General features: G+C 35.1%; 1 protein-coding gene across 2 annotated transcripts; it reads left to right on the top strand.

Annotated features, from left to right (window-relative positions):
* The first annotated feature begins 16406 nt into the window (after positions 1-16406).
* LOC141611638 (uncharacterized) lies at positions 16407-19550 on the top strand. 2 transcript variants are annotated; one of them, XM_074430225.1, is made up of 5 exons: positions 16407-16956; positions 17437-17889; positions 18078-18215; positions 18350-18589; positions 19135-19550. In XM_074430225.1, exons 1-5 carry the CDS (start codon positions 16504-16506, stop codon positions 19246-19248), a joined length of 1398 nt encoding a protein of 465 aa, XP_074286326.1. In that variant the 5' UTR covers positions 16407-16503; the 3' UTR covers positions 19249-19550. The 2 variants fall into 2 exon arrangements, with proteins under 2 accessions (XP_074286326.1, XP_074286327.1); XM_074430226.1 differs by having other exon boundaries at positions 18684-19468.
* The last annotated feature ends 1071 nt before the right edge of the window (positions 19551-20621 follow it).

A 20621-nucleotide genomic window follows, 5' to 3' on the forward strand; every position in this document is an offset into this window, starting at 1 on the left:
ATAACTCTAGATATACCTCCAGCTATCTAATGTATAACTCCAAAGCATATATTCTATAACTCTAGTCATATCTTGTATAATCGTAGTCATATCTTGGTTAACAAAGTGGCATGAATGAAAAATAACAAAATTAAACACCAAACGTATAACTCTGGCCATAAAATGTATAAGCGTGAGCATAGAATGTATAACTCGACCATAAAATGTATAATCGTATACACTATAATGTATAACTATCTTTGTATAACTCTAGATATACCTCCAGCTATCTAATGTATAACTCAAAAGCATATATTGTATAACTCTAGTCATATACAAGATACAATTTTGTAGTCATATCTTGGTAAAGAGTTGTAACAACCGGCCGTTGCAGTGGCACTACAGTTAGAAGGCTTCAACATAAGTTTCAACAAGGTTATACTTGATCAACTTAGAGTTATACACGACCAATAAACAAAAAAAAAACGATTGTATAAAAAGTATTTATCGCAAATTAACAAACTTACCTCGCCACCAGGACCACTCCCGTACGCTGGAAGTCCACGTGCAACTTCCTTCATTTCAAAGTGAGAAAACAGACACTCCATCAATTCTTGTGTGTCCAAAACCCATTCGGGACCGTAGATTTTTCCATCACCATATCGGCGGTTGATTGTCGACAATCTTTCAACATTTTTCGGCAATCCCTCCCCATGAACTTGCCGATGCACCTCATCACCTACCACGGGCCGAGATTCAAGATTCTCGACCGTCCGTCGGCTTGGCCTACAATGTCTGCTTTGCTCTTTCATGGTCGGTGTCGCCAATCTTCCAACATTTTCAGGATTTTCATTCAATCCGTCCCCATGAACGTGCTCATGCCCCTCATCACCTTCCCGCAGGCGAGCCTCATCGTTCTTTGACGGTCCGAGACATTGGTCAATTTCCTCCTCGGAGTAACTCGCCTCCAACAACAGTTCTCGACGGATGGGACGGGGTGCACACAACCCGATCCTCTAACCCTGGGCTAGCGGGTGACACCGGCTTAGAAACGATCGTATCACCTCCCACTTCCTCCATAATCTTTGACCATGAAAGCGCAACCGATTTCGTTGGCGTGTCGCCTTTGACGGACTCTCGACGCGGCTCAACACGGGGGTTACCACCCCATCCACCCCCATCATTGCCGAGACTCTCAAGAACTTCACCGATTTTGACGCGTAGATGCATCGATTCCGACAGATTTTTTTGGATGCTCGGTAACTACCTCTCCAAATGCAGGGGCGTTACCCACGAAACCTTCACCTTTTCTCGCAACTGTTCACTTCAGCCGACGTACTTTTGAATCTTTTCACCCTCAAAGAATTCTTGAGAGGCATGACTAGCATTTAGGCCCGTCGGATCACTATTTACTGACTTTGATCCGTGCGGTTGCATCTGCGTACCATGAATAGAACACAATAGCGTTCCTTTGCATTTGCAGATAAAGCTCGTGAGTACCCTGCATCCAAGAAGTACAGTAAGTTAGTTATATTATAATAGATGGGTACGTTAAATTTGAAAAGAATTCATCTCGTGAAATATATAATAGTTTGCACTTACATCGATGACCCTAGCTTTCAATTCCTGGTCATCCTCGACCCCCCTTTGGTAGTTCTATCTCGAATGAACTTCTTCTCGGAAGTTGGGCGGGGTTGAGGGGGTTAGGGGGCTGTTAGTGATGTAGTTTGGGTTCACGCGGGTCGCCGAGGTCGCTGCGTCCACACGCTTCCATAAGAGGGGTCTTGAAGGCACCTCGGATACACCGGGTCTTAGACAAGGTTAAAGTACCCAATCCCCCTTGACCCACCTCAAATTTTACCCTCTCTACAAGCGAAGCTTCATCCCAATGTTTAATCAAAGGAAGTTCATGATTACAAGGCTTACCCCGTAATCATATCGAAAGTAGCTTATCATGAGGAAGGGGATACACCCATTCAAAATTGTTACCCCCTTTTTAAAGTCTGACCCCGCTTTCACCGTCATGTCCAAAATATAAGAGCACCAGTCAAAATGCGGGATGGCTTTAGGATCTTCTCTGACTCTTAACGACTTCCAATCTATCCCATTGTTTGGGGTGGGTGCGAGGAATGAAGACATACAGAACAAAACAAATAGCCAGCAAAATTGATCGTCCGCCTCCTCGTACTCCAGAAGTTGCTTGTGAACTTTCCTTAAGGGTATTGCACTATTCCCTTTGGCCACCCCGTACGCTTCCCGCCATTTGTCCTTGACTCCTTATTCTCGGGGTCGGTGGACCCCTTCTGCGAGCTCACAGGCACCAAAGGGAGAGGGTTGGGTCCGAAAGGTAACAAGAAACAGTCATGCACGTCATGCTTATCGATCATAAACTCCTTCTTCCGCGAAGCCCACGAACACATATGAGTTGTCGAGAAGGATTCCAAGAACAGTGAACGTGTGCAAGTGGGAAGTTGCTAATCTTGAGCTCCAAAAGGCCACCAAACCCAATTTTCTTAACAGCGGACACCTGATCCTCATTAAGCTTTTCAATGAGAGAAACAAGTCTTTGAGGTCGACATGAAACCGTGATATCATGCACCCTCTTTACCCTTGGCTTGGCCTCAACCATCTGGGGAAAAGCAAAGACAACACACAAAATTATACTGATGTAGTTGCAATTATAGATATTTGGAACAAAGAAATAGACACATCTTGTGAATTAAAGTAATACAATAGATAGTCGAGTTATACAAAAGATAAGTAAAGTTATACATTCGATAATAGAGTTAATCGAGAAAATATCAAGAGTTATACATTTCGACAAAGACAAAAGTTATTCAAAATGTAATCGAGTTATACAACAAATGACAACGATTATAAAAAGCTCAAACTTTGAACTGGGAATCAGCTCCCTTCTCAGTACTTGGTGCATCATCCATCATAGTGACAAATAAAAAGGGATTCAGATTATATAATGTGTAAAATTATATGTGTAACTCGAGCCATTAATGTATAACTCTATTATTAAAATGTATAACTCTAGCAATAGAAAGTATAACTCTGGCCATGTAATGTATAACTCTAGTAATAGAATGTCTAACTCTGGCCATACATTGTATAACTCCAGTTATACATTATGACAGCAGAAGTTATTCAACATGTAATCAGAGTTATACAACAAATAACTGCGATAAAATGTATAACTCTAGCAATAGAAAGTATAACTCTGGCCATGTAATGTATAACTCTAGTAATAGCATGTCTAACTCTGGCCATACATTGTATAACTCCAGTTATACATTATGACAGCAGAAGTTATTCAACATGTAATCAGAGTTATACAACAAATGACTGCGATAAAATGTATAACTCTAGCAATATAAAGTATAACTCTGGCCATGTAATGTATAACTCTAGTCTGTGAATGTATAACTCTGGCTATACAATGTATAACTGTAAGCATATACAGTATAATGAATAACTCCAGGTATAAATTGTATAACTGTAGGCATATATTGTATAACTCTATGTATGGAAACTAATTAGAAGTATAGTCATACATATAACAATTAGAGTTTGACATTATGAAGAAGGAGTTGGTCACAGAATCAGAAGAGCTATACATCTAGAACCCGAGTTATACATCTAGGAACCGAGTTATACATCTAGGAACAGAGTTATACATCTATTAACCAGAGTTTTAAATTAATTACCAGAGTTATACATATTGAGTACTAAAGTTATACATCTACTAAGCAGAGTTAGACATCTAGTAACGTATAAATCAAAATCAAAACTTTTAACCTGGATATCAACTCCCGTGTCAATACTTTCTACAACATCCATCGTAGATGACAAACAATTGGGATTAGAGTTATACAGATATTTAATTGAAGTTACAAATCATTCTATAAGAGTTATACCAACAAGACGAGATTTTTACCTTCGATTGATTTCTTGGAAGATTTCTTGGCATTTTTCTTGGCAAAAACCATTGTTAATTATCAAATGACCTCGAATTCGATTCGCACAACCATAATTAACAATTAAACAAATAAACATCAAAGCAAACCCATAATTGCAGAATGAAAAATCAAATGAACTCTTTTTATGATAGTTTAACAAAGGCAGTAATTAAAAAAAAACAAACTACAAATCACTAAATAAGGAATGGAGAAAATACCTTATAAAAAAATTGAGACAGCCGAGTTTGCACGCGAGTTGGTATTAATTTGTTGTGATGAAAATGGCGTTTGTTAGGATGGACTTAATTGGTAATGATGAAAATGGAGTTATCAGAATTGTGAAGAAAGAAAAGGAAGACGAAGTGACAGGAAATAGAGGGAAAACACAAATACCCGCAAGTTGTTTTGAATTGTCTAGAAAATGAGGAGGAAATGATCATGGGTGATGGACAAACGAGTGTAGCATGCATGGGTTAGTGGGTAAGAGGAGAGAGGTAAATCAAAAATATTAGTTTAATGGGGTTTAGTGGGGTTTGACTGCGAAATCTTGGCCATTGGTTTGATTCATCCAACCGTCCACATTAGGACTTATGGACTTATTATATATAAGGACCTTAGTTGATCCTTCCTCTATATATATATATATATATATATATATATATATATATATATATATATATATATATATATATATATATATATATATAAAAGAGAGTTTTTTCGAGCGATCTAAGAGCGTCCACATCATCAAAAATCAATTTAGGAAAATATAATTTTTGATGTAAAAAATAAAGTGGAAAATCTTTTAATTATTATAATATGTATATTTCCTAAATTATATTCAAGTGATATTTCCAATTTTTATATCAAACTTTTACATTTCATTTGGCAAAAAAATATCGTTAAAAAAATTATGAAAATAATATAATTAGCTTTGTGGTAAAAAATGCTATCATTAGAGTATAGATTTCATATTATTTGCACATATTAAAGATGGTGTACTTCTTAATACTTAAAATTGTGTATTTTTTAGTATGTTTTGTCCACATTGAAAAATAAGTAGGTGTGGTGAATATACTACATATAAATAGTAGAATTGTCCCACATCGAAAGATTAGTATAATGTGATGTGATCCTATGATTATAAATAGGAGGCATATTTGGAACTTATGTATCCACCCATAATTTTTTGAGTCTCATAAATATTGTTTTAAAGAGCTCTTAAGATTTTCTATCATTCTCTACGATATGATATAAAAAATAAAGTGGAATTGCTGGGAACTACCCGGGAAAGAGTTAATAACATGAATAAGAAAATCAAAAAATACAAAACTAAAGGTTTTACTAATGGTAGTCTCCTGACACCGACACAGTACAAAACTAAAGATTTTACTAATGGTTGTCTTCTGAATGCAGTAATAGAGCGTTAATGAGTCGTTATATGTACGATGTAGAGATCTATATCTAATGATCGAGACTAAGTGGTTTTACCTTCAAAGAAAAATAATATGTATACATTAGTGGTTTTTTTAAGAAGAGACATGTATTTTTTTTGTATGTTATATCTTTCACATTGAAAAATAATGTAGGCATGATGAACATACTACGTCTAAATAATTAAATTATGAATCTCACATTGGAATAATAGTACTATACGATAGAGTGATTCTATAAATATAAAAAGGAGGCATCCTTGAAACTTAGGTATTAACCAAAAAAATTTTGATATAAAAGATATGTACTTTTTAGTATGTTATATGTCCCACATTGAAAAATAATATAGGTGTGGTGAATATATTATGTATAAATAATAGAACTGACCGATATATATACATTTTTTATATATTATATTAAAGTGATGTTTATAATTTTGATATAAAAACTTTATATTTCATTTGACAAAAAATGTATCGTATGAAAATTATATAATTAGATTGTGACAAAAAAATGCTATCATTAGAGTGTAGATTATATTGTATTGTATTTTCTCATTATTAAATCGGGTTGATGTCAAAGTAGGTGCAAAAAAAAATGGTGTACTTAGTATGTTATTTGTCCTACATTGAAAAGTAATGTAAGTGTGGTGAATATACAATGTATAAATATTAGAATTGTCCCACATCGGAAGATTACCATAAGGCAGGGTAATCTTATGATTATAAATAGAAGTCATAACCCAAAATATTTTGATTCTCTTTAGTATTGTCAGAGAGAGCTCTTAAAAGAGTTTTTATTATTGTCTCTACAATAATGATTTCTAACCTAAGTTAATCTTTGGAAAATCTTTTAGTTATTATAATATATACTCTGTCTTTCTTATTTATATTCAAGTGATGTTTCTAATTTTTATATAAAAACTTTTACATTTCATTTGGCAAAATAATGTTCGTAAAAAAATTATGAAAATAATATTATTAGATTCATGGTAAGAAATGCTATTATTAGAATATGTATAGATTTCATATAATTTGCACATATTAAAGATGGTGTATTTCATAGTATGTTATATGTCTCACATTGAAAAATAATATAGGTGTGATAAATATACTACATATAAAAAATAGAATTTTCCCACATCGAAATATAGCATAAGGTGGGTGTTATGATTATAAATAGGAGGCATCCTTGGAACTTAGAAATCAACCCAAAATCTTTTGAGTCTCTTAAGTATTGTCTTTGAGAGCTCTTAAAAGATTATATCATTATATTTTCTACATATAGATTTTTTATTTCTCATATTGAAAAATAATGTAGGTGTGGTAAATATACTACGTTTAAATAATATAATTAGAATTGTGTTAAAAAAATATTCTATCATTAGAGTATAAGTTCCTATCATTTGGACATATTTTAATTATGATAAAAAAAAAATAGAAAACAAACGTCCATGGTAGCATGTGTAATCTATCAAAGTTCAAGGTTACCATGAGAAATTTTCAATATTATAATGATATAGTTAATTAAATCTTCATTTAAAAGAGAGAGATATCCGTACCAATAAAATAATAAAGGGGATATTATTTTTTAATTGTTATTTTATTGCCACGCCATCAAACTTAGCGTCCATTTAACAGCCTCTACATTAGGGGGCACCATAGGCAGATTCTTAAAAGTAGGGGCAACTTGAAAAATCTGACAAAATTAAGGGGTACCACCGGAAATTTCCGTATCTCAATTATGTTAAATTTTTTTTGAAGAAAAACAACGTACAAATATTAATGGAGACTACTTGATCGTATTATTAAATTTAAATATAACTATTAGATATAATGAGTAACAATTGTCTGTATTCGGTATTCGAGATCTGGTTTGATATCGAACTACGTGCAAAAAAAATGGTGTAATTATGAGTATGTTATTAACTCACGTATATATTAATCTTTTTTTTTTAAAGAGATATTTTAATAATATGTAAACAAATCATAAGACACAGAATGTAAACATTAAACCCTTATAACGTTCTTTTTTTTTTTGCATTATAAATAAGTTAATTATCCCGTTGCAACGCACGGGCATTCAAACTAGTATATTAATAAATGAAGCTTTTTTCGAGCGATTATAGAGTCTCCAACATTAGTAAAATACGTCATATTTATAAATAATGCTAAATAAGTTAAACTGGATAAAAAAAATTGAATAAAAAAAATAACCGTACAACACTTCTATAAACTGCACAACTCTATATGAATTAGAGTACTCAATTGACTATAATATTAAATGCTTCCACAAATCCTAAACCAAAACAATTGCTACCTCTTCCAAATTAAGTATAAATAGTCTTTCTAAACTCCTCCCTCACATCCATAAATTTTGATACACGTTTTAGTTTTGATTTTTAGCTAGAACTAGAATAATTTGTGTTTTATATATTAGTTGTTTATTGTTTTTTTAGCTATTTGTTTAAGTGGATTATTATGCATGCATGTCAATCACACTGATTAATTTCTCCTTGTGGACAGGTTGTTGTGCGGGCTGCAACGGGTAATGGATAGAGAATATATATTAATATAAAAGGTATGACTATATTTTAGGATTATAAACAATTTATCCGAGGAACACAACTAAAGGAACACCTATACATGATTGAATATAAATATAATGCGGCTATTCAACCCCTTCTTGAAATTTTAGTTTTTTTATGTAGTTTGTAGTTTTATTCTTCACTTCTTTCGTATGGTTTGTAATTTAATGTCGCATTGTTGTTTTTCCATTGTTTACGTAATTAATCTTTATAAGTTTTGTTCTTTTGGTAGGTATGAGGATCAAGGATGAACAAACATACACAACTATTATGTTGCTGGAGAATATTCATCCTCTTGAATAGTCATTTTGGTGCCATTGTTTGTGCCTTGGTGATGGATGTTCGTAAAGTAAAAACGGTTATTACAGATGTGTATACGGTGATAGCATGTCTTTTTGAACATAGAATACAAGGCGAATTATTCGACATTCATCGAAGGTTGTGAAAGATGAAACATTACTTTTGACGATATATAAGGCCAAACTAAAGACTTGAGGTTGCCCGTCATATATAAGCTTTTTAGTAGTCGCTATGCTTAACATGAAATTTTTTAAGGTTTCCCCTTCCCTTATGATTTAAGTAAGCTATATGATCTAATTTATTCCTATTAGGAACACAATATTATCAATAATACAAAGTACGTTTATGAAATACTATTCCCTTATAAAATCTATCAATTCCGTGTTGTTTTATGATTTTACTTGCTAATTTAAGATTATGATTATGATTATTTTTTTTTTTTTGTAATGCATTAAAGTCAAGTACTCTACACGAATTGGCATACTCGAGGAGAAGAGAGATATACACATGACGTATTTTTTTCGTGTTTGTTAATTGAGTTAGTCTCTTGAGACAACGTCTCACACCTGATTAGTGTCAACATAACAAACACTTCACTACTCTACAAAATATTACTAAAATAGAAAGGATAATAATTGACTGAGACACTAAAAATGAAACAAGACAACAAATGATCGGGATAGTGGGATTAACAAAAAGAAAAATAAATAAAGGAATAACAATATTAAAATCTGGGCTCTTAGGAGCATTAGTTGCAAGTATTTTGCATGCGTTTGGGCTTTGCATGGCAATTGTGGTGCTTCTTGATAGTAGAAGAGTTTCTGCACAATCTTTTTTAGTGATAATTACAACTCTACAAGTAAATTGTAGCAACTCGAACGATTTATCGGGGTAGTGCTTTCTTCTTTTATTCAGGGTAACGTGCCTCATTACGAGTTCGGGCAATTTTATCGATAAACGAATAAAACCGAACTTAATCAAAGCTTTTTTTTTGGTGTGTCAAATGAGGTGCAAGCCAAGTATATAGACGTGTATAAGAAGGGGTTGAATCGGTGACCTATTGTCACGATTCACGACACTCACCCTTAACTATACCTACGAGCTACTCTATATATAAAAGGCCTTATAACACATAAACATTCTTACCAATACAGTAAAAAGGAAGAACTAGAATATCTTAAACGCCTCCTTTTCATAGCCATACATTTTAAATTGGATCTTTCCAAGATCTCACAAATACATCACATAGGAAAATATACTTATCTTTAAAGGAGTAAATAGATGAGTATTAGACATATAGTCCTATAATTGACATAACACGGGGGAGGTAGTACACAACAATCTTTGACAGACTAAATATTTACGTACATTTTCTTATGATATAATCTTTTTTCGACTTTTAAAAAAAAATTATATAGGACGATATTAATTCTAGGCACGTGCATCGCACGGACATTAAATCTATATATATATATATAGAGAGAGAGAGAGAGAGAGAGAGAGAGTGGTTCTAGTAAGGCCACTACATCCATTGAGTCCCTAAGTCCTATTATGGACCTTTGGATGTAGGAGATGAAGGGAGGGGATTTCATCTCATTGAAGGGCCACAAATGATCCTCACTAATCCCTCCCCCTAATCAATCCTCCTAATTCTAATCTCCCTCTCCTCACTCCCTCATATCATTCATTCATTTTACTCATTATCTCTCATTCTCTCTCATTTTTTCTCTCATAAAAAAAAGCCAAAAACCCAAAAACCAAAACCCAAAAACCAAATCTCCATTTCCTCCGTCCTCCTTCCTCTGCCATGTCGCGGCTCCACCTCCCCGACCACCCTCCTCTCCACCACCCGCCTCCTTCCTCCCTCCACCGCAACAACTCCACGACAACAACCACCCGCCTCCCTCCTCCCTCCACCACCGCAACAACTCCACGACCGCAACAACTCCCTCCACCACCGCAACAACTCCACGACTTCCTCCTCCCTCCACCACCGCAACAACTCCACGACCCGCCTTCCTCCTCCCTCCACGACCGCAACAACTCCACGACCGCCACCCCTATTTTCAAAATTCAAATTTTGAAAATCCCGCCTTTCCTCCATTGCTCGGCGGTTGGTGATGTTTGCAGTGGTTATGTTGTCGGCGGCTAGTGTTTTTGGCAGTGGTGTTGGTGGTTGGAGGAGGTGTTGGTGGTGTGGCTGGTGTGTTGGTGGGTCGTTGGTGTTGTCCTTGTTTTTTGTTTTTGCTTTTTTCCTTTCTCCCTCCCTGCTCTTCCTTTCTCCTTTTTTTCGTTCTTGTTTTTTTTTTTTTTTTTTTTTTTTTTTTTCGTTTGGTTTTATGTTATTTTTCTGTGGGTATTTTTTTTTATTGTTATTTGGTTTTTTGTTTTGTTATTGTTATTATTGTTATTTGGTTTTTATTTTTTTTAGTTTAGTTATTTTTATTATTATTTGAGATTTGGTATTAATTTTGTGTGGTGTTGTTTTTTTTAGATCTATTGGTTTTTTTGTGTTTTTGTCGTATTTACTTTATTTTGTAATTGTTATTTGGTTTTTAATTTTTGTTGGTTATTAATTTTTTGTTGGTTATACACTTAAAACATTAAAGTTATACTATTTATGGCTAAAGTTATACACTTAAAACATTAAAGTTATACTTTTTTGTTATTGTTATTTGGTTTTTAATTTTTGTTGGTTATTGTTATTTGGTTTTTAATTTTTTGTTGGTTATTAAAGTTATACACTGCGTGCATTAGAGTTATACACACGATATTTAAATTTGGTTTTTTTTTATTGTTATTTGGTTTATTTCAGATTTCGGGTTTGGTTGGGTTGTTGGTTTTTTGGTTTTATTATTGTTATTTGGTTTTTTGTTTTTGTTATTATGAGTTTTTTTGGTTTTTGTTATTTTTTTTTTTTTTCATATTTTTCATATTTATTGTTTGATTTTTTTACTATTTACGACTAAAGTTATACATTTTATGACTAAAGTTATACATTTTATGACTAAAGTTATACATTTTATGACCAAAGTTATACAAAAAAAGACTAAAGTTATACAAAAATTGGACTAAAGTTATACAAAAAATTGGACTAAAATTATACAAAAATGAACCAAAGTTATACAAAAATGGACCAAAGTTATACAAAAATGGACTAAAGTTATACAAATATGGACTAAAGTTATACAAAAAAGGACTGAAGTTGTACAAAAATAGACCAAAGTTATACAAAAAAAGACTAAAGTTATACAAAAATTGGACTAAAGTGATACAACAATGGACTAAAGTTAGAGTAAGTCTTGCTTAAGACGGGTCGAATTTTAAAACGGGTAGTTACACTCACAAAATGAATATGGGGGACAAGGTGGGGACACCCCCATGTGCCTCCCACTATCTCTATTTGGGCATTTTGTCTCACAAAACGGTATCCGTCTACAACTTAAGACGGATAGTGCCCGTCTTAAGTAAGAATTTGTGCTAAAGTTATACAAAAATGAACCAAAGTTATACAAAAATGAACCAAAGTTATACAAAAATGGACTAAAGTTATACAAAAAATTGGACTAAAGTTATACAAAAATGAACCAAAGTTATACAAATATGGACCAAAGTTATACAAAAATCGACCAGAGTTATACAAAAATGAACCAAAGTTATACAAAAATGAACCAAAGTTATACAAAAATAGACTAAAGTTATACAAAAATTTGGACAAAAGTTATACAAAAATGAACCAAAGTTATACAAAAATCGACCAGAGTTATACAAAAATGCACCAAAGTTATACAAAAATTGGACTAAAGTTATACAAAAAATTGGACTAAAGTTATACAAAAATGAACCAAAGTTATACAAAAATGAACCAAAGTTATACAAAAATGAACCAAAGTTATACAAAAATGGACTAAAGTGTTAGTCCATTTTTGTATAACTTTGGTTCATTTTTGTATAACTTTGGTTCATTTTTGTATAACTTTGGTCCAATTTTTTGTATAACTTTAGTCCAATTTTTGTATAACTTTGGTGCATTTTTGTATAACTCTGGTCGATTTTTGTATAACTTTGGTTCATTTTTGTATAACTTTGGTTCATTTTTGTATAACTTTTGTCCAAATTTTTGTATAACTTTAGTCCATTTTTGTATAACTTTGGTTCATTTTTGTATAACTTTCGTCCTTATTTGTATAACTTTAGCCCATATTTGTATAACTTTAATCCATATTTGTATAACTTTAGTCCATTTTTGTATATCTTTGGTTCATTTTTGTATAACTTTGGTTCATTTTTGTATAACTTTGGTTCATTTTTGTATAACTTTAGTCCAAAAAATTATAAGAATTTTTATATGGCTAAGATTAAAACAACAAATTATGAGAATTTTTATATGGCTAAGATTAAAACAACAAATTTTATGAAAAATATAGTAGATCTTAGATGAAAAAAAAGTATCTCATAAAAAAAAACGAGATTTAAAACCCGAAATCTTAAAAAAAAAAGTATAACAAGAAGAGATTTGAGAAAATGAATAAAAAACGAGAAGTAACAAAATAAAAGAAAATAAAAAACAACAACAAAAAATGAATGGAAAGAACAACTCAAAACATGAAAATAAACACCAAACGAAAAAAAAAAAAAAAAAAAAAAAAAAAAAAAAAAAAAAAAGGTGGCGCCGGTGGTGGGTGGTGAGTTGGTGTCGGGTGGGATAGTGGTGGGTGGTGGTGAATGAGGAAGAGAAGAATGAATGATTTATTTGGGTTTTTTGATTTAATTGGATTTTTTGGGTTTTTTTATTTAATTGGATTTTTTGGGTTTTATTTATTTATTTGGGTTTTGGGTTTTTTATTTATTTGGATTTTTTGGGTTTTTATTTTTTTGGGTTTTAGAGAGAAGATGAGTTGTGTGATATGTGAGAAAAGTGGATGAGAGAAAAAGAAGTTATAGTGAATTAGTGATTAATTAGAAAGATTAGTGAAGGAGGAGAGAATGAGTGATATTAGTACATAAACACACTTTTGGAGGTTGATCTTGGTCATCCATCTCCCTCCATCCAATGGCTCACAATAAGACTTATGGACTCATTATATATCTTGGCCTTACATGATCTCTTCTCTCTATATATATATAGATATATATATATATATAAGAGGCTTTTTTCAGACAATTCTAGAGACTCCAACTTTAATGAAACACGTTAAATAGATAAATAATAGAGAAATTAAAAAAATATTAATGATAAAATTTAAATAAGATAGAGATTAAAACAGATATATTAATATGTAAATTATCCCCCAAAATTTTATATTTATTTATCAGATATTATTTAAAAAACAAACTCTATCTAATTAATATGATAGAGTTACATTCGTAACAAACACCCTTTAACATGCATATAAAAAGCAACAACAAATACGGCTTTCCTTCCCCATTCTATTTTATGTCTATTATTATTATTATTATGTGTGTTTATTTTTATTCTATTGCTCTTGTATAATTTCTTGCATATTAATTATCGCTAATTATTTTCCTTCGTATTTCCAGGTGCATGAAATTGGACTCGGTGAAACTGGTACAGTTAGGACTTAGGAGGGTGTGGTCCCAACAAGCGGGAGTATTCCAGTCCCCAACATCCCAAATTCAAGTCTTAAAATGCCACTTATGAGGCTGGAGAAACCTATTTTGGGATTGGAGTTCGTATGAGTAAACAATATTGGAAGGACCTCAATTATACCCAACGCCCAACACACATCTTCACCGCAATTTCCGTTATACCCTTTCCATGACCACCAACACACAGGCAAAGCAACCTTTATCAAATTAAAAACATCCCATCAAATTAACAACGATCAATCATAAATCTAATCTCATCAAACGGCCGAGGTTCAAGCTCCTTAGGAGCAAAAATCCCTGATGGGCCTGATTATACACCAACACATCGACACCGAACAGAATCCAATGCCTTATTAAGGGCCTCAAAAGTCTCTGACGTCGGCGAATGGGGCGATGACCTCGTGCTTCGCATCCTCGAGCTTAGCGCGGTCGCACGGTAGGAAGGTGACATGTGCCCCTCGGTGGTGGGCTAGAGCCAGCCCTCTGCCGCTGGATCCACCGGTGATAAGCCCGTAGCATTTTTTATAGGGATGCGGGTGCACATAATGATGTAGAGGACGGTGGATTTGTTGAGATTTCCAGGTGTTGGATTTTGAGAAAAAAAGGTAAGTGATGGGGTTAATTTTTCATCGAAGGTGTGTAATTGATGGTTGTTAGTTGGATACATACAGCCATACAGGGAACTCAGGGATTATTATGATTTATCATCATTTTAATATTTTTCTTAGTCATAACAAATTTTAGTACCCGTGCAACGCACGGGCACAAAATCTAGTTACAAAGAAAGTTAAAATGCTGAAGGCGTGTCCCAGCCGGTGGGCCAGCCGCCGATGGCTTGCCCGACTGTGAGTTCTCTGTTAATTGTGAATTAAAAACAAGTCATCAGGTGTGCACGGCTGGGGGACCGGCCGCCAGTGGGGTGCCGGCTGGGAGCTCTCTGTGACTTCTTCCCCAATTCTTCACTTTCTTCCTTCTTCATGCCCTCCCAGCCGGTTGACCGGCTACCGGCAGGCTGCCCGGCTGGGAAGTTCCTGTAACTTCCTTCAAAAACTTCACTTTGGCCAAGTAAGGAGGGGTCTCAGCCGGTCTGCCGGCCTATCGGCTGCCGGCCTACCGGCTGGGAACCTCTTCTCAGCTTTTCCTCCTCTCTTCTCCATGCTATCTTCTCGAATCGTATCCCTTGCTCCAATTCCTCTATTTTCGCCCCAATTCCTGCAAGACGAACATGATCTCATAGACTAGGGAATCGGGATACAAAATGCAGGGTAAGACAAGCAAAACCGTCTCAAACAGAGTTAAAATGCATGAAAATAAAGAGGGAAAATGGTACAAATAAATCATATATCAACCACGTTGAATTTCAACGTCCGACACCCTCCCTCACAACAACCACCACCAACAAACACGACAACAACAACAAGAAACTCATCGACAAAACGACAATAACACGACAACAACAACAACAACAACAACAAGAATTGCATAAGACAATAACATTATATAATTAAAATTAAACAAATACAAAACAAATGGTTTGTAATTTACAAATCAAATTAAACAAGATTCAAGAAGCGAATTGAGAATGAATAGAATTAACAAGAATCAAGACAATAGAAACATTACTAATCTAATTAAAATCAAATTATACAAACTAAATTTAAACTAATTAAAAAAAACCGACTTACTTGAGAATAAAGAAGGAAATTGAGAAGAGAAACGAGAAAGGTTCGTGTTGCGGTGGTCCGTGGTGTTGTTGCGGTAGTGGTGCAGGTGCCGCGGTGGTGGTGTAGGTGCTGAAGTGGCGGTGGTGGTGCGGCGTGCTAAGGGTGAGTCAGAGAGTAAGAGTGAAAGAAAGAGGGTAAGGGTATGTTGGTTTTTTTTTTTTTAAAAACGTCGATAATTCGTTATAAAACGACGTTTCACAACAATTACATCACAACACCAACATGGATTCAAGATGAAAGATTGTCATAAAATTCTCAAATTTACTTAAAACAAGGAACTACACACAAAGTTATCAACTTTCAATTCAAAGTTACCTATCTTAGAGCCTCCACATTGGTTGATTTTTACCTCCCAAATATTCTCTCTCTCCTTAGTTGGGGTGCTCCATCAATGTGAAAGGTTTTCAATCATTTGGGGCTCCCCTAGTTTTAGGGAACCTTCTTAAATTGAAAGCCCAATAAAAAACAACCATGTGGCAGGTGAGACATGGAATATTAGTAAATAGTTTTTTTGTTGGGAAACCCCATTAGTACAGGAGTTATTAATGAAATGAGAAGGGTAATTTATAAAGTTAGTGGAAAATGTTATGGGGGAATGAGAAAAAGAGAAAAAAAATATATGGGGAGATCCATGGATGTAGATGCTATTACCAATAGAGAACACATAAAAAGGATGTAATATGAGTTACCTAATCCATCTGTAGGTCACTTGTGTCACCACACTAATAGATAGAGGAGAATGGTGCGAAAATGGTGAAATTTGGTTAAAAACGATCCAATCCAAAAGAAGTGGAGCGAAGTCTGGTTCAACCAAACCCATTAAAGCCGAGGGACTCGATATACCCCTTTATATTCCGACACAGATTTATTTCTCCAGATTCCTCTACTACTCGAGTAATCTACGATGCGACTGATACCATTGCCACGCAACACCAACACCAACACCAACTTCATCTTCTTTCTGTCACTTTTCTTCACTACAGCATTAACTAAACAAATCCCAACAACAACAACAACAAGAAGAACTGCAACACTACCATCATTACCCTCTGAAATAATCTCAAGATTCCAAGAATACCTCAGAATCAACACTTCACAACCAAACCCTGATTACTCCAAAGCTGTTGACTTTATCCTATCTCAAGCTAAATCACTGTCCCTTGAATCCCAAGTTATTGAATTTGTCAAGGATAAACCTCTTATCTTGCTCAAATGGCCTGGTCTATTCCCTAATTTACCCTCCGTCCTCCTCAACTCTCACACCGACGTCGTTCCGGTTGAATCACATAAGTGGTCCTACCCTCCCTTTCAGGCCCACATCGATTCTCATGGCAATATTTTTGCTAGAGGTTCTCAGGCAAGCTATTTACTACTCCCTACTCCCTCCTTTTAATGAATTCCATACGTTTGATTCAAATGATACGAAGTATTGAATAGGGGCTCATCCAAATCATAATATGTCACAATACAGATACTGAAAAGAACTCAGTTAATTCATAAATTCTTGTTTAAGACGGAATATCCCTCGTAAATTTAAAATGGGTCACCTAGATATATAAGACAAAATCATAATGCCTAGAAGAAACTAGCAAAAAAAAATTGTCCCATATAACTAAATGGGTATTAATTGACATGTTTTAAGCTTTAGACAGAAATGTCCGTCTTAAGAGAGACCAACCGAGGAGGAAATAAAATGTGTCCCTTCATTTCCTTCCATAGGATGCAGTTAGAATGTATGGTGGCTCCTGTAGGTGTTTGTGCAGTGGCTTCCATGGCTATTTTTCACTCTAATACATAATGGACAGGCTAATTCAAGGGTGAAATGGTATTCTTGTAGGACATGAAATGTGTGGGTATGCAGTACTTGGAAGCTATCCGGAACCTGAAGAGTACAGGTTTTGAGCCAATACGCACCATATATTTGTCATATGTGCCGGATGAAGAGATTGGAGGACGTGATGGGGCTGAAAATTTTGCTAAATCTCATGTTTTTAAACAGATGAATGTGGGGTTTGTGTTGGACGAGGGAAGGCCATCCCCTGATGAAAACTATCATATATTTTATGCGGAGAGGTCCCCAATGTGGTTGGTAATTAAGGCTATTGGAGCACCTGGACACGGGGCAAAACTGTATGACAATACAGCTACGGAAAATTTGTTGAAGAGCATTGAGAGTATACAGCAATACCGAGCATCACAGTTTGAGTTGTTGAAGGCTGGCTTGAAAACTGCTGGGGAAGTGGTTTCAGTTAATGTGGTGTTTTTAAAAGCTGGCATACAAACTCCTGCTGTGAGTCTCGTTCAAATTATCTGTACCTTGTGATTTTTGTTACAATGGTTGCGGCTTATGATGGTAGTCGGTCTTGTATGAAACTGTCTCACTCACATGTGATGAAACTATGAAAGACTGTTTTATATAATATTTTATGTATGCTCTAATGTGCTCTTGTGTTACTGTCTCTACATGTTGTCTAATAGGGCTTTGTTAGGAATATACAACCATCTGAAGCTGAAGCTGGTATTGACATTCGGGTTCCACCAACTATTGATCAAGTCGCATTTGAGAAACGCATTGCTGACGAATGGGCTCCAGCTTTGCGCAACATGACATTTAAGGTAGAAGCGCTTACTACTTAAAATGAGTATTTTCCTTGCTATTGTTTTCACATATTGGTTAGTTTTGTGGACATTGTTGTCTTCTAATTCTCTAAGTGCATTGCTTGTGCTTTTCAACCTTCGTGACATATCAGTTTGAGGAGAAGTTCTCAGTGCTTGACAAATTTGGAAAGCCAGCTATGACGGTTGCAAACAGTTCAAATCCCTGGTGGATGCTGTTAGAAGAAGCTATCCATGATGGTGGCGGAAAACTTGAAAAGCCAGATATTTTTCCCGGTGGAACGGATGCTAACTTCTTTAGGCAACAAGGAATTCCGGCTATAGGATTTTCTCCAATAGCCAATACCCCAAGCCTGGCTCATGGCCACAATGAGGTACAGATTCTGATTTCTCTGTTTATCCGTTACTGACTAGTCTCTTTCAATGATGTGGCATTCTGCAACTTCCTATTTTTTCTTACTGCCTTAGGTTTTAAACTCCAAGGGCGTGATTGGATAGAAAAAGTGGAGGGGAAGAGAAGGAAGGGGAATGTAGGGGAGGTAAAGGGATGGAAGAGAAGGGGAGGGGGAATGGAGGAAAGGAGGTTTGCCTCCAATCTCTCCTTCATTGGCGGGATTTTAATTTGCCTTGGAGGACGAACCCCATTTCCTCCCTTCAAAATCACTCCACCTCATTTTGTTAACCAAATAAAGGGAAATACATCCCTCCATTTTCCTCCAAATCCTGTCATCCAAACACACCCTAAGGTGTTCATCTTATTTAGCTCATTACAATTTTCCTATCTCCAATCCCATACACATTCGTTTATTTTACCCTTTTTTTGTGAGAATTATATTTGAAGGGTAAACAAATGATTGAGACGGAGAGTGTATTTGAAATCCGGTAGGAAAAACTTTGTAATGGTCGTTTAATGCTGCAGTTCCTAAATCAAAGGGAATACCTTAAAGGAGTCAACATTTACGCATCTATCATCAAAGCTTTCGCCTCTAAGCCAGAACTCAAAACGACCGAAGTTCTGAAAGACGAGTTGTAAGAGGATGCCTAATATTTCTACGGTAAGATAACTGAATCACAGCATGTTCGCCACCACACTGGCTGACTGGCATCCTTTTGGTGCAATGTACTTGTCCATATAATCATTTTATTGTTTTCATAGTTCCATATAACTATTCTCCTCCAAGTCGCATTTATATGTTTGGGAGCATAGTTTGTTAGATTCTTCTTTAACCAAATACGATGGCCTATTGTGAACTAGGTCAAGTGGATCGAATCCTCAGTCCCCGACAATAAACTACACGTCAATGTTGCATCCTCTACCGAGTTCTATTTCTTCTACTCCGAAATCCAATTACGTATGAAGTAATTGTAACAATATCCTTACAAAAGCTTAAAAACAAGAAAATGATAAAATTGCCTTTGAAAGTTTGTTATCGGACAAGTTAATTTCAGAATCTTGGCAATTTCGTAGAAGCGGCATTTCCGTTTTCATCTCTTTTACCGTCTCATCAGTAAATAAGGAAGTCATTAATGAAGTAATGATTAATGAGCTCTCAACGGAAGAGAGCAATCGGACACTTGGTGAAATCTTATCTACATAAATACAAGAACATTTCAAGCATCCTCATGCGTCCACATCATCATATGAAGTTTTTTTAAAAAAAAAAAAATACTTTGGAGGCGACAAAAGCTTTGTCGTTGAAAGTTCTTAACTTTGAAAGGAGCCTTCAAGCTCAAACTACGCTTGTGAGGAGCTCTTTTGATCGTCTTGATGCCTTGGAACATTGCACTCGTCCCGATTACGTTAACCGTATAAGACCCGTCAAATCTAGCTTTGCCTTACTGTGACGATCCGCACACTTCGAACCCTTAGAATTATTGATGCTTATGTAATTTCATTTCCCTTGTATATTTTTAGTAAATACTTTCCTAGTTTAGCATAGTTAGTATAGCTTTTCTTTCCAAAAATAGGTATATCGCTATTCTACACTTTCAATGTTTTTTGCTACCAGGATGTAAATATCAAATTTCCCTCTTTAGGGAGTACTAGTGAATGAAAATCTGCTTCCTACCTTGTGCCTTCGTGTTGCTTGTTGTTGCTTTGTTGTGAATGACTCTTAGCCTTCATTTTTCTAACAAGCCGTGTTTGTGGGATCGACACTAGGATCCCGACTCACACCCGAGACCGATTACGAATGCTTAGTGCTTGACAAGCACTAGTGCTTAACGCTCTCGTTGCAATCCTGTCGAGTGTTGCCGAGACCCGAGTATCGTGCTAGTGAGCGATCCTTCACTGGTACGAAGATCTTTGTCGCTTGCATCTTGCCTTGAGCCGGGCAAGGGTGCGCGCCACGATCCGGCAAAAGTACCGGACCGTGACACTTACCTATAGCCTATTTTAGCACTTTC

The sequence above is a fragment of the Silene latifolia genome, chromosome 11, assembly GCF_048544455.1.
Source record: "Silene latifolia isolate original U9 population chromosome 11, ASM4854445v1, whole genome shotgun sequence".
NCBI lineage: Eukaryota > Viridiplantae > Streptophyta > Magnoliopsida > Caryophyllales > Caryophyllaceae > Silene > Silene latifolia.

Excerpts from the sequence above, each read along its gene's own strand:
- LOC141611638 (XM_074430225.1), top strand. The coding sequence starts at position 16,504 with ATGCGACTGATACCATTGCCACGCAACACCAACACCAACACCAACTTC. Across the intron at positions 17,890-18,077 it reads CTGGCATACAAACTCCTGCT|GGCTTTGTTAGGAATATACA; the intron begins GTGAGTCTCGTT and ends GTTGTCTAATAG. Across the intron at positions 18,216-18,349 it reads TGCGCAACATGACATTTAAG|TTTGAGGAGAAGTTCTCAGT; the intron begins GTAGAAGCGCTT and ends GTGACATATCAG.